Source organism: Pinus tabuliformis, chromosome 8, assembly GCF_031772625.1.
Source record: "Pinus tabuliformis cultivar Carrire ecotype Pingquan chromosome 8, CPIR1, whole genome shotgun sequence".
In the NCBI taxonomy this organism is placed as follows: Eukaryota; Viridiplantae; Streptophyta; class Pinopsida; order Pinales; family Pinaceae; genus Pinus; species Pinus tabuliformis.
In genome coordinates, this window is record NC_142294.1 from 1,897,774,126 (window position 1) to 1,897,790,402 (window position 16,277).

General features: G+C 31.8%; 1 protein-coding gene across 1 annotated transcript; it reads left to right on the forward strand.

Annotated features, from left to right (window-relative positions):
* Positions 1–1,385: 1,385 nt before the first annotated feature.
* LOC149243976 (peroxidase A2-like) lies at positions 1,386–4,369 on the forward strand. The gene is made up of 4 exons (XM_089367894.1): positions 1,386–1,622; positions 3,022–3,213; positions 3,341–3,506; positions 3,960–4,369. The coding sequence occupies exons 1-4, from the start codon at positions 1,386–1,388 to the stop codon at positions 4,367–4,369; spliced, it is 1,005 nt and encodes a 334-aa protein (XP_089224020.1).
* Positions 4,370–16,277: the final 11,908 nt, after the last annotated feature.

Consider the following 16,277-nt stretch of genomic DNA (forward strand, 5'->3'; position numbering starts at 1 on the left):
TATATAGTCTACATAATCCAATTACTCGAAAAGTTTTACAAGGCCCCATATATATATATATATATATCCATTTTAACCACGGACATATCAGGGGTTGAGAGGGTTCAGATCTCTTAAATGCAAGCCTTTTTAGTTTTGCACTCTAAAAAAGTTTATACTCCGAGAGATTTGATCCTTCTCAATACTTACTAAATCAGTAATTAAAATAAATCTATATTAATTTTTTTTTTTCTAATCTATATCTATATATAACTTTATTTTTCCTCTCCTAAATCATTTATGCCTAACTTTATTTCACCCATCTAAATCTTTAGATAAAAAATGCCCAAAAAATGCCAAATCCAAAAGAGTTTAGTAATTTCATTTGTTGACACATGAGTCAACTCTACCACTATCACCTTTCACACTTAGTTGGCCGTGTGTACAACACCTTCCAAATACATTCCTCCCTTCAAGTGGATTAAAAAATTTCCTTCAGGGTTAAGTCGATGTGTTTAGGATCTATGCATCGGTTGTGAAGATTAAATCTCATCAACAGCCTCTTAAATACAATTTACTTAAGAAAGTTTACTTATTTAAGGATCAAATTGATGTGTTACTTATTTAAGGATCAAATTGATGTGTTAAGGATTAAACCTCATCAACTTCCTTTTTCAGTGTCGATAATCTAGCATAAAAAATTTGTGACCTGACTTTCACCGAACTTTCCATTTCCATTGGGAGAAACCGTGGCAACAACCATGAAAAGATCCTCAACAACTTGACCATTAAGGGTGATCCCAAGACTTTCAGGCAACATGCAGATCACGAAGGATGATCCCTAGACTTTCAGGCACGATATTCGTTGAATACGGACCTTTTGCAAAGTGCCAACGTCAGTTTTTCGTTTTATTTGCAATAACAGCAATTTCCACCACTGCTGTAACGAATCAGAGCGGTGAAGCACCAGTGCGCACCAGGGGAGAAGCTTGCAATTGTCGGCATATGAATGGGTCTATGGTGGCCTTTTAAGTTTTATATGATTTTTTCTATCATTTGTCAGAAGCAAATCTCACAAATCTCAGTTCAAGGACAATTCTCATATTCCTTGAAACATGGATCGAAGGATACCAGGACAAAGTCAGAAGCTAGAGAATAGAAAACACATATATCTCAAATAGATAATGAAATCCATTCAGTTTTGTACGTGCTCAGCTAACCAGTGTGAAGCCCTGACATTGACCAGGCTGCACACCATGTGAACCCCAAAGCAAAATCCGGATCAACGTCTGGGTTACGAAAGTTTTCATATAAATAAGGTCTTTGGGCATCTCAAGCATATCCATTGTTGTATAACCAACTGAAGAATTTCTGAGAGATCTAAGACTTTGATGTGATTTCTTGACATGGAGAGGATCTCTAACATGGCAGTTGTTCTGAGAACCAGCTTTGTTTTCATGTTGATTTCTGTAGGTGCAAGCACGAAAACATGCCTTAGTGGATCATTAAAGCCTGATTACTATGCATGGACTTGTCCAGAGGCTGATGCAATTATTTTCGCTGGAGTTGAAAAGGCTGTGATTCAGGAGGCACGCATGGCTGCCTCTCTACTTCGTCTGCATTTTCACGATTGTTTTGTTAATGTTGGTAACTCAAGCTATATCGTTGTCATTGCTTCTTGTGTGCAGAGTTGAATTGTTTTTTCTTACCAATATTCTCGTGTGTGTTTCTCCAACAGTAACGTTACGTTTTTGGTAACCATTAAGTTGGATTTATAGTGATAGTCACTAGTTTTTATATAGGGCTTAGTGTACATCAATTCAATGAAGTATCAATAGTTATGAATTACAAAAAACATGACACATTGAGATTAGTTTTTGATAACTTTAACTAATGTTTTTGGGTAACCATTAAACTAGAGTTAGAGTGATAATCAGAAGATTTGATCTGGGATTAAATGTAAATCACTTCAATGAATTACAATAATTATGAATTTAAAATAAAAATATTGAGATGATTTTATGTGCTTTTTCATGTATGGTTGGTTGACTTTTGAGGTCATTTGCCTTCTCAGTTATGGTTGACTTTTTATTGAAATGAGAGAGACAATAAGAGGTTGCATCTGAAGTTATTTCCTTATGGTTTAGAGTGATAATCCCTAGTCTATATCATTTCAATGAAGTACCGATATTTATGATTAAAGAAAACTAAAACTAACACATTGAGATTAGTCAGTATATTTGAATTTGGTTACTTCAATTAATGTTTTTTTTGGTAATACTTTAGAATGGTAATCAGAAGATTTGATCTGGGGTTTAATGTAAATCATTTCAATGAATTTCAATAATTATGATTTAAAAAAATAACTAACCCACATTGAGATTCTTTGCTGTGCTTTTTTTTGTGTGGTTGACTTCTGAGATTATTTTCTTTTTCATATATGGTTGACTGTTTATTGCCATGAGAGAGTCTATAAAAGGTTGGCATTTTAAGTTGTTTCTTTAAGGTTTATATAAATCGACTGAAATTTAATAAACATATACTTCTTGGTAAGCATAATGTTGGGTTTCCTTCATAAATGAGGTTTTTTTTGGAAAGTTCTTGGATCATGGATTATTTTTACTTCATTTATACATGGGATTTCTCACTGGCATTTATATCCAAGTAGTTTCATCAACATAGAGTTTGCTGGTTCTCTATTTCTCAGTTAAAGTTCTTGGTAACATCATACTGGACTTGCTGTTTCATCATCATCATATACACATCTTTTTTCGTTGATGTCACAGAAATTCTCAGGAGCCATCATGATAATGTTTAGCCTATTCTAATTTGCATTAATTTCGCCAGCTTAGTGTTTATTGGGTTAGGATGTTAAATCTGTTTTGAAGAGAATGGGCCTTATAGGCCAAGTAGATACCTTTGTACATTTGATCTCGCCCTGAGGTCTACGCTGACCATCATTCTAGAGAGTTTGATATTTAAGGGATTATATTTCATAAACTTGTTATGGATAATTAATGAAGAAATGGAAGCTATTTGCAGGGCTGTGATGCTTCTGTGCTGCTGGATGACACGGTCACTTTTGTGGGAGAGAAGACAGCAGTTCCTAACCTCAATTCTCTCCGTGGTTTTGAAGTTATAGATGCCATTAAACAAGAACTTGAGTTTGCATGCCCTGGAACTGTTTCCTGTGCTGACATCCTTGCAATGGCAGCCCGGGACTCGGTCGTTCTGGTAAAATATTGTTGTTATTTTTCTATTGTCTTTATGATTTAAAATACCATTTATCTAATTCAAAGTTTTATGAAGATACTATAGTAACACCAGAAATTGTCTTTTCCCTTTTCTTGATTATGGCCAGACAGGAGGAGCATCATGGGAAGTACAATTGGGAAGAAGAGACAGCCTAACAGCAAGCAAAACAGCAGCAAATAACAACATTCCAGCCCCCACATCAAATGTTGCAACACTCAACTCCAAGTTTCAGAATGTAGGCCTCACTGAACAAGACATGGTCACACTCTCAGGTCCATCCATGATCCATTCACTGTTCGTTTTATCTATGATATATTTATAACAATAAATAGGACAGAATATATAATTATATATCAACACTTCAGCACTAAAAATAAATCTAAGCATAAATTTATTTGTGTTAAAAAGATTCAGATTTATAAATTTAGATTTTTTTTCAATTTACTTGATTAGACTAAGTTGCAGGCATATCTCTTCTCTCTGTCCAACCTGAGCAGTATATACACTTCTTTGTTGGAGGTTATTCTTATAATACCAATTTTGTAATACACAATTTTTTGGTGTTAGCTTGATTCACTGAGATTAAATTTTCAATCTTATAATTTACTTTATAATATGGCGATCACCAATTTAGCTGAGGGCATAAACTTTTGTAACACAGAAGTTTTGACATAAGCTTTTGTGACACAAAAGTTTTGACATCAAGTGATTGATATGTTTCGCAGGAGCCCATACAATAGGAAAGGCGCGTTGTGCAACATTCAACTCTAGGCTCACGGGACAACCGGATCCCACTCTTCAGAAAGAGTTTTTGACATCGCTCCAACAAATCTGCTTTCAAGGGCTAGCCAGTAATAACAACACCGTAACTTCACTAGATGTGGAGACTCCTGTCATTTTTGACAACCAATACTATCAAAACCTGCCTTCTGGTGAAGGCCTACTGAATTCGGACCAGGTGCTCTATTCCACTGGAGGAACGACAAGGGAGTTGGTGGAATTTTACATGCAGAACCAGGAGGCATTCTTCGAGAACTTCAAAACCTCCATGATCAAAATGGGAAACATCCAACCCCTCACGGGCACAAATGGGGAGATTCGTCGCAATTGTCGATTTGTTAATTCATTAGGATGATGCTACACATATGGCAAGCTATCTATATAATAAATTTATATATACCATTATATATTAGAGTGTCTTTACGTAAAAATATGTTGAAAAGATTGCATGTGTGGTGAATGTATTGCAGTGTTATGTTGTATTCATGAACGTATATTATTATGTAGCTCAAGATAGGATTGCTATGGCAAATAGCATAGTGTATCATCCCACCTGGATGTAAGGTTGAATATTGAATAATTTGTTGTATGGAATACATATAAAAATGTAATGGAGAGATACCATAATGTATCATCTCACTCGGATGTAAGGTTGAATATTGAATTCGTTGTTCAGTGGAATGCGTATCAGAATGTGATGTCTCATCTCAGATCTATGTAACCTTGAATGTAGTATAATTTATAACTTTGTCGTGTGAAACACATAGAGGAATGTAGTTTATGATATTCATGTTTTAGTCCTGCCTTTCTCTTAATATTTGCTGGGTGGTGATGGTTTATTTCGATACGCAGTTGCAGTGAACAAGTAAGGGCCAAGTGAAAATCTTAGCGTGTAAAGTAATGTGATTACCTCGCAATAACAAAAGGCCACTCATCTAGAAGTAGAATATAAGATAATAGAACCTTTGTGCAAATTTTCTTTTAGAAAAATTATCACAAATTTTAGACATATATCCCTCCTCTTGTCGTCCAAAAATATAGTATTCCTAGAAATATTTTCTTGTCTATTTTAATTTTTATTTTTTTTATGTATGTTTTGATTCTCACATTTCCCAAAAAGGGTTAGGGTTGTACTTAGCTAATGTTGTCATAAATTAGTGAGATGAACTTGCCCATAAACTTTTCTACTTTAATTTCCATTTTTTAATGTATGTTTTGATTCTCACATTTCCCCAAAAAGGGTTGTACTTAACTAATGTTGTCATAAATTAGTGAGATGAACTTGTCCATATACCTCTTCCATTTATTGGTCAAAGGAGGATGATATGAGTAAAAACAACATGATTTAGTGGGAGATTCCCCTCAGCAGCTTTATTTTTTTTGGTGGAATCATAGACCCTAAATGTTATTATCTTATTATCTTGTATTTTTATTAAATCAATTTGTGTATAAATTACGATGCTAATTTTTCCAACCCCTTAATTAGTATAGGCTTTTCTACCCCAATCATAGTGCCTAACCAACTTACATAACATACTTATATTGCAAATTATGGAGATAAAATTGGGATGTTACAAAGAGGGTTTTAGGTATTTGTGAGGTGCTTCTAAATATTCTATTTGCCATCATAGTGATGTTTTAGGGGAACCACACTCAATATATATGTGTGTGGGGATTTTGATTAGGTAAGGGATGTAGATAAAATGAAATCTACAACTAGATACATGTTTTAATTGTTTGATGGAGTAGATACATGTTTTAATTGTTTGCTAGAGTAGTGAGTTGAATGAACAAGTGATGAGCTTTAGTCACTTTGTTCACTAGAGGCTATGTCTATGGTCGATACTCATGCATATAAGGAGACCATTTTGACCATGAAACTATGTTCATAAGTAGCATTGAGTGTGAAAGGAAGTATAGGTGTGGAATACACTTTCTACATCTATGAAATAATAATGTGCAAAAATTAAAAACATAATAGTTGTAACAAATATAAATGAACAATAAACCATTAACAACATGATATTTTAGGGAAAACCCTTATAAGAGAAAACCTCCACACTTGAAAGCACACTCAATGTATCATTCAACAATTAAATGGTTACAATAAACAGTCTTTGGGGTCTTGACAAGGGTATTTAGTTTTAGCATAATTATCGAGAAATTTCAATAGCACAACAGTAAGATAAAACACACTTTCTATTTTCCTCCTAACCCAACACTAAATAAAGACACATATAAGTAAACCATAATCCATTTATGGTTTTCAATTTATTCTTGCTAGAAATCACTAGTTGTAGGTTTTAAACTTGTACATAAATTATCTGCAAACAAGTTCTTAAAAACAAAAATATACAATGTTGAGTACAAAAAATATATACATATTTTTCTCATGAACCCAAAATCAAGAAAATCAGATTGATTTTTCATTATATTGTTTTCAATGTTGCAATACTTATATATATGTCAAAGCATTCATAAACTCCCAATCCATTAACCCTGGATTAGAACATAACCATAGTTTCCTTGACCAGATCTACAAAATACCATGGGAAAAATCATCATGCATAAAACCATGCGTGGGTCCCCCTTTTTTTTCATTATTATTTTTTCAGGGCATTGACCCAAACGCCATGTAGGGGGGGTTTCCACCCCCCTTGTGACCCCCCACTATGACCTACGCAACGTAACAACACATGGAACTAATTATGCAAAGAATATAACACATATCCAACATTCTCCCACTTGTTTTCTTTGCACACAGGGGGCCACAGGAGTAAACAATCATCAGTCCAAAGGCCACAACACCCATTGTTTCTCTACACCAAGAAAAATTCTCAGTGTTCACATACTTTGTCAATGCATCTGCAACATTTTTCAAAGTGTCTACCTTTACCATCAACACTTTTTTGTCTTCAACCATATCCCTCATAAAGTGATATTGAACATAAACATGCTTTGTCTTCAAATGATAAGCAAGGTTCTTTACCAAGAAAATTACAATTTGTCTATCACAATCTATCCTTATAGCTCATTGTACCAACCCCATACCTAAACATAATCTCTGTAACAAAAATGATTCCTTGCTTTCATGGGTGACTACCATGTATTCAACCTTTGCAGTGGAATGTGCCACTACAGACTGTCTCTTCCTTATCCAACTAATTGCTCCTCTAAATAGGTTAAAAACAAACCCACCTATAGATCTTCTCTGATTTAGATCTCTAACCTAGTCTGCAACAAAAAACCCATGCATGTCCAACACTTTGTACAATCCTGGTCTTTCTTGGTAGCACAAACCATAATCACTAATGCTATGCAGATAATTGAAAACTTGCTTTATTGTTGTCTAATGCTCCTTCCCTGATTTTAACATAAACCTGCTCAATAGTCCCACTGCATGTGCAATGTTTGGTCTCATATAGACCATTACATACATCCAACTACCAACTGCACTCACATATGGAAAATGAGACATGTCCTCTTCCTATTCATGTTTCTTGGGACATTGTTTTGTAGATAGCTTTACACCTATAAGAATATGAACCTTCATTGGTTTACTATCCTGCATATTAAACCTCTATAATATTGTCTCGACATACTTCCTCTGGTTTAACCAGAGCTTCTTATTTGCCCAATCTTGTTTAATTCCCATGCCCAAAATGAATTTTGCAACACCAAGATCCTTCATGTTGAATTTAGAGGACAATTGGGTCTTCACATCCTGCATAATTTCTCCGTCATTTCCAATCAATAACATCATCCAAAAAGAAGACCAATAAATAACATGATCACCATTTAATTCAAAATACACATAGTGATTCACTTTACTCCTTGTGAAGCCAATTCCTTGCGTATATGTATCAAATTTTTGATACTACATCCTTGGTGATTGTTTTAACCCATACAAAGAATTTTTAACTTGCCTATTAGTTATTCCTTACCCTTCACTACAAATCCTTTTGGTTACTTCATGTATATCTCTTCTTCTTCCCATGTCTAAATTCTATCTTCACATCCATTTGTTCTACCTCAAAATAAAAAATAGTAACAACATATAAAAGTAATCTAATAGAACCTATCTTGGCAACAAGAGACAAAATATCACCAAAATCAATTCGTGATACGTGGGAATAACATTTTTCTACTAACGAAGCTTTGTATTTCTCCATTTTTCCTTCCGCATTCATATTCTTATTAAACACCCATTTGGTGCCAATGGGTTTTCTTGCACCTGACAACTCCATGAGATCTCAAGCCTCATTCTTGTCCAAGGCTTCCATTTCTTCAACCATGGCCTTCTTCCAAATTTTGCCATCATCTGAATCCACCGCCTCCCTAACAGTTCTAGGATCATTATCAGTAACAAATAAAGAAAAAATTGAACGGAAATTAGATGGAGTATACCTCTCTAGTTGCCTTCTTTCCCAAACCGATCTCCTCAAAACTGGAGCATGCGGTTTTTCTTATTCTAATTCTCATTTTTCTGTGGAGTCAGATTCTTCATCCTTCAGTTCAAACTTTATCTTCTATGGTTCATTTTCCCTTGGTAGGACTTCTTGTTTCATGACATCCTTCACTTCTAAAAACCCATCTTGATTGTACACAACCTTCATTGTTTTTGGGTTCTAAATCTTATAACCTTTTAAACTATCTTTATTCTCAATAAAGGTGAGAGTTCCTAACTTAACGAGAAATGTATCCTCAAAATGAGAACTCTAACCCAAAAAACCCTTATTTTGTGCAAAAAAAAAATGAAAAACCACCCCGAAAATGAAAAGTGTTGATGTTGCATCAACTTCTTATATATATATATATATATATATATATATATATATATATATATATATATATATATATATATTATTTTTCGTGTTAAAATTATAGATATATATTTTTTAGCAATGACATTAAAAACCAAAATTTTGTGCAATAAACATGGAAAAACACTTCGAAATGAAAAGTGTGTATGCAACTTGATGTCACATCAACACTCTCTTTTATTTTTTATATTAAAATTCCATTTTTTTAACAATGACATAGAAAACTAATTTTTTTGTGCAATAAATATGAGAAAAGGCCCAGAATAAAAGTGTTGCTGCTACATCAACATTTTTCTTTTAAATTCCAACATTTTTTAACAATGGCATAGAAAATAAAAGATTATTACTTTGAAAAACCTTAAAATTCCAATAGATTTTGATGATAATGTTAAAGATAAAATATCACAACTCAAAAAAACCTAATAATTTCAACAATTTTCAACCATGGCGTTAATTATAAATATCATGATTTTGAAAAACCTTAGAATTTTGACATTTTTCAACCATACCATTAATATAAAATATAACAATTCTGAAAACCTTAAAATTTCAACATTTTTCAGCCATGGAATTAAAACCAAATATCATGAATCTAAAAAGGCTTAAACTTTCAACATATTTCGAGACCAAATATTATGACTAAAAAAATTTCAAAAATGAATACCTTTATCAAATAGTCATTATATTAAATGCTTAAAGTATAGCGCTTTTAAAATCTTAGTCTTAGATAAATCGACACATTGCAATAAAAACTTAAAAATCAACCATCAAATTGACACGCAATGGGAAAAAACTTGACCTATTGCAATGGAAACTTAAAAATCAACTATCAAATTGACACACAGTGAATGTAGACTTTAGCCATTGTAATGAAAACTTATAAATCAACTATCAACTTGACATATTGTGAGGCTAAGTTGCAAGTCAAACATTGAGACAACCCCTACGCCAAAAAAAAAAAAAAAAAAAAAAAAAAATTAAATAAATAAATTTTTTTTTTTAAAACGAAAAAAAAAATAAAAAATTAAAATGAAACAAAAAAAAAGTTAAAAAAAATAAAATTAAAAATTAAAAAAAGGAAGTTAAAAAAAAAAAATTCAAACATAAAAAATGATTATATATATATATATATTAAAAAAGCCAAAAATAACGATAAAGCCAAAAAAATTCAAACATAAAAAGATTTAAAAATATATATATAAAAAAAGAAACAAATTAAAAAAAATTGTAAAAAATTAAAAAAAAAATATTAAAATATAATTTCTAAATTATTTTTAATAAAACCTAAAAAAAGAAAAAGAATATATATATATATATATATATATATATATATATATATATATATATATATATATATAATTCAGGTGCCCCCTTGTCCCAATTGCCCTACAAGCGACACTCATTAGGAGAGTTTTGAGGTCTAAAACGAGCCTCCTAAGGAAATAATAAAATAATAGTGGAAATAATGAAATAAGATTAGACTACATCATCAAATTTTAGAGGGAAAAAAGAAAAATCTATTTTTTCAACTCGTATTTTCAACTTATCTCCCTATGGCTTTACTCAAATTTCGAGCGGAAACACTCGTTGGATGCAAAATTTGATTACTCATCCAAGTAGTACCCATGTTTCATAGTTTCAATGGACCCTACTACACGAAAAATGAGAAATACATGAAAAACGTGACTGCAATCACATTTTTCCATGTATTTCTCATTTTTTTTGTAACAGAGTCCATCAAAAGTATGCAACATGGGTACTCCTTGGATGAAGAATTAAATTTTGCATCCAATGAGTACTCTCGCTTGAAATTTGAGTAAAACCTTAGGGAGATAAGTTGAAAAAGTAGTTTTATTATTTTTTATTATTTTTTCTTTTTTACTCAAAAAATGGTGAATCACTCCCTATGGTTGAGGTCATCATCTTGAATCATACTGGTTCATATAAAGTTTATTTTGGTTGTACATTTTTCTTAGGTGGTCCATTTTAGACCTCAAAATTCCCATAATGTTGGCGTTGTGGCTAGTGATGGGGGTTGATTCTAAGAATCGACCCCTGACCCTAGTCGTGACACCTAAGGGCCGTTGAGACCATCCCAGAGGGGGGCAGGCAACATCGAAGGGCCGCTAAAGCCATGCAGGGGGGGTGGGCACAACGCTTAAGGTCCGCTGAAGTGAGGCAGGGGGCCTCCCATATATATATAATTAGTGCCTTTCTATTAGATAAAGTTGGTTTGAAGGCCAACACCTTTTACAACGGACATCCGATCTTCTTCGACATTGCACAAAAATGTACAAAAAAATCTTAAGACACTAACTATCCACTTACATACTAAGATTATGATATAATTAAACTTATACACATTACATTAAGCTCCTAATATTTCTACATATTTGCATAACATATAAACTAAAAGAGAATTTTATTCTTCCACCATTTTTTCCGCAACAAGAGCATCCTCGCTTTCAACCTCATCGAGGTTCTGGAGACATAATGTATTGACCAAAGTCTCGTTGACTTCATCAACCATGTTCACTTGTCACCCCAATGCCTCCACCTTAGGTCTCCTAGTCTCTTCATGTTTCCCTTTCTCATCATCAACCAATGAAACTGCTAAACCTAGAATGAGATGGTCCATCTTGACAATTAACCTGTCAAAGGCTATTTTCATGCACTCCATTTTATCTTGCAACCATCCAATTTTTCGATGCAATAACTCTAGTTGAGCTTGGTCACTTTCTTTCTTCATATCCCCTTTCTCAACTATCCAATTTAAAATAAACTCCATTGTCTCCCATGATTGAACCAAGTGTTGAACTAAAACATTTTCTTCTACTTACAGTGGCTCCATTTTGCAATTTCTATTTCTAACTTTATCCTTAATTATAATATGACTTTGGAACCATACTTTCATATTAACAATGCATATCACATCCTTTTTTATGGTTGATGACCAATCGCATTGGACATACAACCTGTGATGGGACTAAGTTCCATCGTGCCTGGTACTTTCCATTCCTCATGTTATTATTCCCAACCATGATTCTTTTGTCAAATTCAACTTGCTCCATTAAATTCTGAATCTCTATTGCGGACTGACATGTCTTGGAAGTGGAGAGAGTGAGTAATCATTGTCTAGAAGATTTAATTGTTGGATTCTTTCCTTTGCCGATACCCTGCCTCAGCATCATCTGCACTCCCCCACACTCGAGTGATTTGCCACTAGAGTTTAAAGTCATTAATACATCAAGATCGACACACGACTGTGTTACTCCAAGATTTCATCTAAATGATCGTTGTCACATTACATATCTATCTTTTGCTTTGGATTGAATTGCACCTGGACGTCATGCAATCCTCCACCATTTGATCGTTGGCCAACATACTGCTAGACTACTGTTTCAATTTATTTAAAAACCATTAATTCAAGGATTGAAACCTCATCGATTTCCACTAGAATTTAATATTATGTTGATGGGATTTGATGTTCATCCTTCTCCTTTTGATTTTGATGATCTACCTTTGGCATTGAACCATAAGCCAATTATCCGTTATGCCTTCTTTCAAAACTGGGTTCAAATTTAATTGATTTAAGATTTATAAACTTATGGAATAAATTTGTTTAGGATAGAGCCATCGATTTTCATCACTCCTACTCCTAGATTGACTCCACTATTGGCCATTAAATCAACTTCCACATTGAGTTCCCTTTTGATACAAAAGAACTCAATTACTTCAAACTTGGAGATTTTTAAACAAATTTGGTGCAACATTGGAGTTTGCCTTGACATTGGGTCTTTTTGGGCTTTATTTACTTGTTGGATTACTATCATGGAGTCACAGAAAACCATCAACTCTTTGATTTTCCTTTCTAAAGCCAATTCTAACCCTTGCCATAGAGCTAGGAACTCCGCTTGATTATTGGTTAAGATTTGTAGCCCCCAAGCATATTTAATCTCAAAAAAATTGTCAAGGCTGAAACAAACCCCTCGTTCTCCAACCTCCTCACCCACTCCCCGCCCACACATATATATGTTTTTTTAATATTTTTTTCTCGTTTTTAATAATTTCTAATTAATTTAAGTTTCATTTCATATTCATATATATATATTTTTTAGAATTTATATTTTAATAAAAAAAATTATTATTTTTTACAAATTTGTGTAATATATATCATCTCTATACGTATTTGTTTTTTATTTCTTTTTTCTAATTTGCTAGGTATTTTATTTTTATTTTTAACGACATTTTAATTTTAATTAAATATCTATGTTTTACTAATATTTGTTTTTTATTTCTTTTTTCTAATTTGCTAGGTATTTTATTTTTATTTTTAACGACATTTTAATTTTAATTAAATATCTATGTTTTACTAATATTTGAACCGCTTTGTTTGATATATATATATATATATATATATATATATATATATATATATATATATATATAATTCTTTTCTCTTCTCCTCTTTTCATTCCAATTTTTAAATAAGTTATTTATTTTAAATAGTTTATAATTGTTTATTTACTTATTTATATTTATATGTTTTTTTTCATTCTTTTAATTGTTTATTAATTTTTCCTTTTAAATTTTGTTTTATATTATTTTTTCTTTGATTTTTATTTTGTTATTTTGTCTTTTTGTTATTTTTATTAAAGTTCTTTAATTTTTTTTTACTATTTTTTTTTTAAATTTTACTTAAAATTTTATATCAATTATTATTTTTGGAAAAAAAACTTTAAATATTATCATCTTTGAATATAAAATTAAAAAAAAAAAAATCACAAAATTTGCTATTTTTTCAATTTTTGTTATGTTCATTTTTTTCTTAAAAATCTTTTATTTACATGTCATTTTTAAGGAAACAACCCTGAAATGCGTATTTTTTAAAAATTATATCTATTTTCAAAATATGTATTTTTTTTTAAGTGTTTACAATTATTATTTTTTTAGTGACAATTATTTTATGTGTAATGAAGTATTAATTAATGGTACATAAATATATAAAAAAATCCAAACTTCAAATTATTAATTTTATTATTTTTTTAAAACTTTGCAAAAAAATTGAATATTTCATTACAAAACAAGATTGCAAAGAAAAACAAAAAAACATAAACTTGAAAAGCCCTTATAAAACAAACATTTCAAGAAGAAAAAAAGAGAGAAAAACATGACAACTTGAAAAATGGTTAAATAACCAACATTTAAAGAAAATGTGCATATTAAATGCATAAGAAAATTTAAAGTGTAAAAAATATGCCCCTGGAAAAAAGAGTTGATACTACATCAACACTTTTCAAAATCAACATGAAATTCATTAACATTTTACTTTTTTATTATCTATACTTAATACATAAAAAAATTTAAAATGTAAAAAATAAGCCCAAAAAAAGGGGGTTGATGTTGCATTACCACTTTTCAAAATCAACATGAAAATCACCAACATTTAGAAAAAAATATCCATACTTAATACACATGAAAATTTAAAGTGTCAAAAATATGCTAAGAGAAGGTTGATAATGCATCAACACTTTTCAAAATTGACATGAAAATCATGATTTTTTGCAACCTATAAAAAAAGAGAATTCGATATAGTTCTGGTTAAGTTGGTAACTTTGTTAAAGATGCACCTTGGTTCTTTTCTCCTTTGGAACATGTACATATGTATCACAACCAAATACGCTAAGATGCGAGAGAGAGGGTTTCTTAGTAGTTGATATCTCATGTGGAGTCTTATCCTCCAATGCTAATGAAGGTGATCTATTAAATATGTAATATGCAATGGCCACTACCTTTGCCTAAAATTCTGGTTTTAATTCAACACCATTGAGCATGCTCTTTTCCTTTTCCATCGACGTCCTACAAAACTCCTCAAATTCCTTCTTTCATAACTCTCCACTATTATTTGTCCTCAACACCTTAACCTTCTTTTCTAACTAATTTTCCACCAGAGTCTTGAATTATTTAAACCTATCAAAGACTTCATATTTCTCCCTGAGGAAATATATCCATATATTCTTCAAGAAGTCATCTATAAACGAGATGTAGTACATAGATTTACCAAGTGATAGAACTGACATAGGTCTAAACACATCACTGTGCACAAGTTCTAATATTCCTTCTACCCTCTTAGCACCAGAGGAAAAACACACTCGATTTTGTTTCCCATATACACAATGTTCACATAAATTAAAATCCATAGAGAAATTAAACATACCTTCTACCATACCATTACCATGTAGTATTCGAAGGTCTTTCTCTCCAAGATGTCCCACCCTTTGATGCCACAACGTAATATTTTCACTAAAGACTACAATATTTTCTACTCCGTGTTTGAGAACAACAATACTATTACACCCATCAATAACAATATTTCCTAGAAGATTGTACAAAGTTTTGATCCAAAATCCACTCATCAATACCATTGCTCGTCAAACCATCTTGCAGGTATCTTTCTCAAACATTGTTTTTACACTTGCATCATCCATCATGCTTACGAAAATTATAATTCTAGCCAATCTTGGAATGTGCGGAACACCGAGGAGTGTTCTAATCATTCCGCTTATCAATTTTAACTTAAATTTTCCTTGTCCTATGATTCTGGTCTTCCTGTTATCACCTAGGAAGACATCAGGAGCATCATATTTCTCATACTCACATAACCACTCTGTATGGGGTGTCATATGAAGGGATGCACTTGAGTCAATCAACCATACCTCATGATCCGCATGTGTACTTGAAGAAGCCAAGTACACATCCTCACCTTCATTTGAGGTGGTTTTCGCCTCTGTAAAAGGAGCATCATCATATCCCTTTCCTTTCTCAAGAGTTTTGGATCTACATTATTTCTTATAATGCACTTATTTTTTGCATTTCCAACATAACTTTACAAATTTTGCCGAAGATTTAGATCTCCCTCTAGATTTGGGTGAATGCATGAAGATGGGTTACACTTTTGGGCTAAATGTGGCGATGAAATTTCAAACTTTTACTCTTTTATCAAATTAAAGCCCTCAAAATTCATATAAGCATTGTGAATTTTGATTTGAAGTAAAAAGACAATTTGTGGAGAATTATATTGTTGTCCTAATGATATTTTTTGCAAAAACAATTAATGTCATTTAATTAGTCAACTCTACATTAAATAAAAAGTTTGTCCTTGCAAATTTTCGCACATCGTCGAAGGTATGTGTGTGTTCATGTAGCATAACTTAGTTTATATATATAAATAGAGAGAATTAAGTTGTGCATATTAAAACTTTATTCTTTTATGCAAAATTATATTTTTTATTATTTTTTTAAGTTGGTGAATTAATATTTGAATTGCATTTTTTAGACACGTGTTTTCGTAAGATATTTTTCTACTATTTAAATAAATTCAAAATCCAAGAGCACCCTTTTGAAGAGGACTTGTAAATGAAGATGGTATTTTTTGAATTT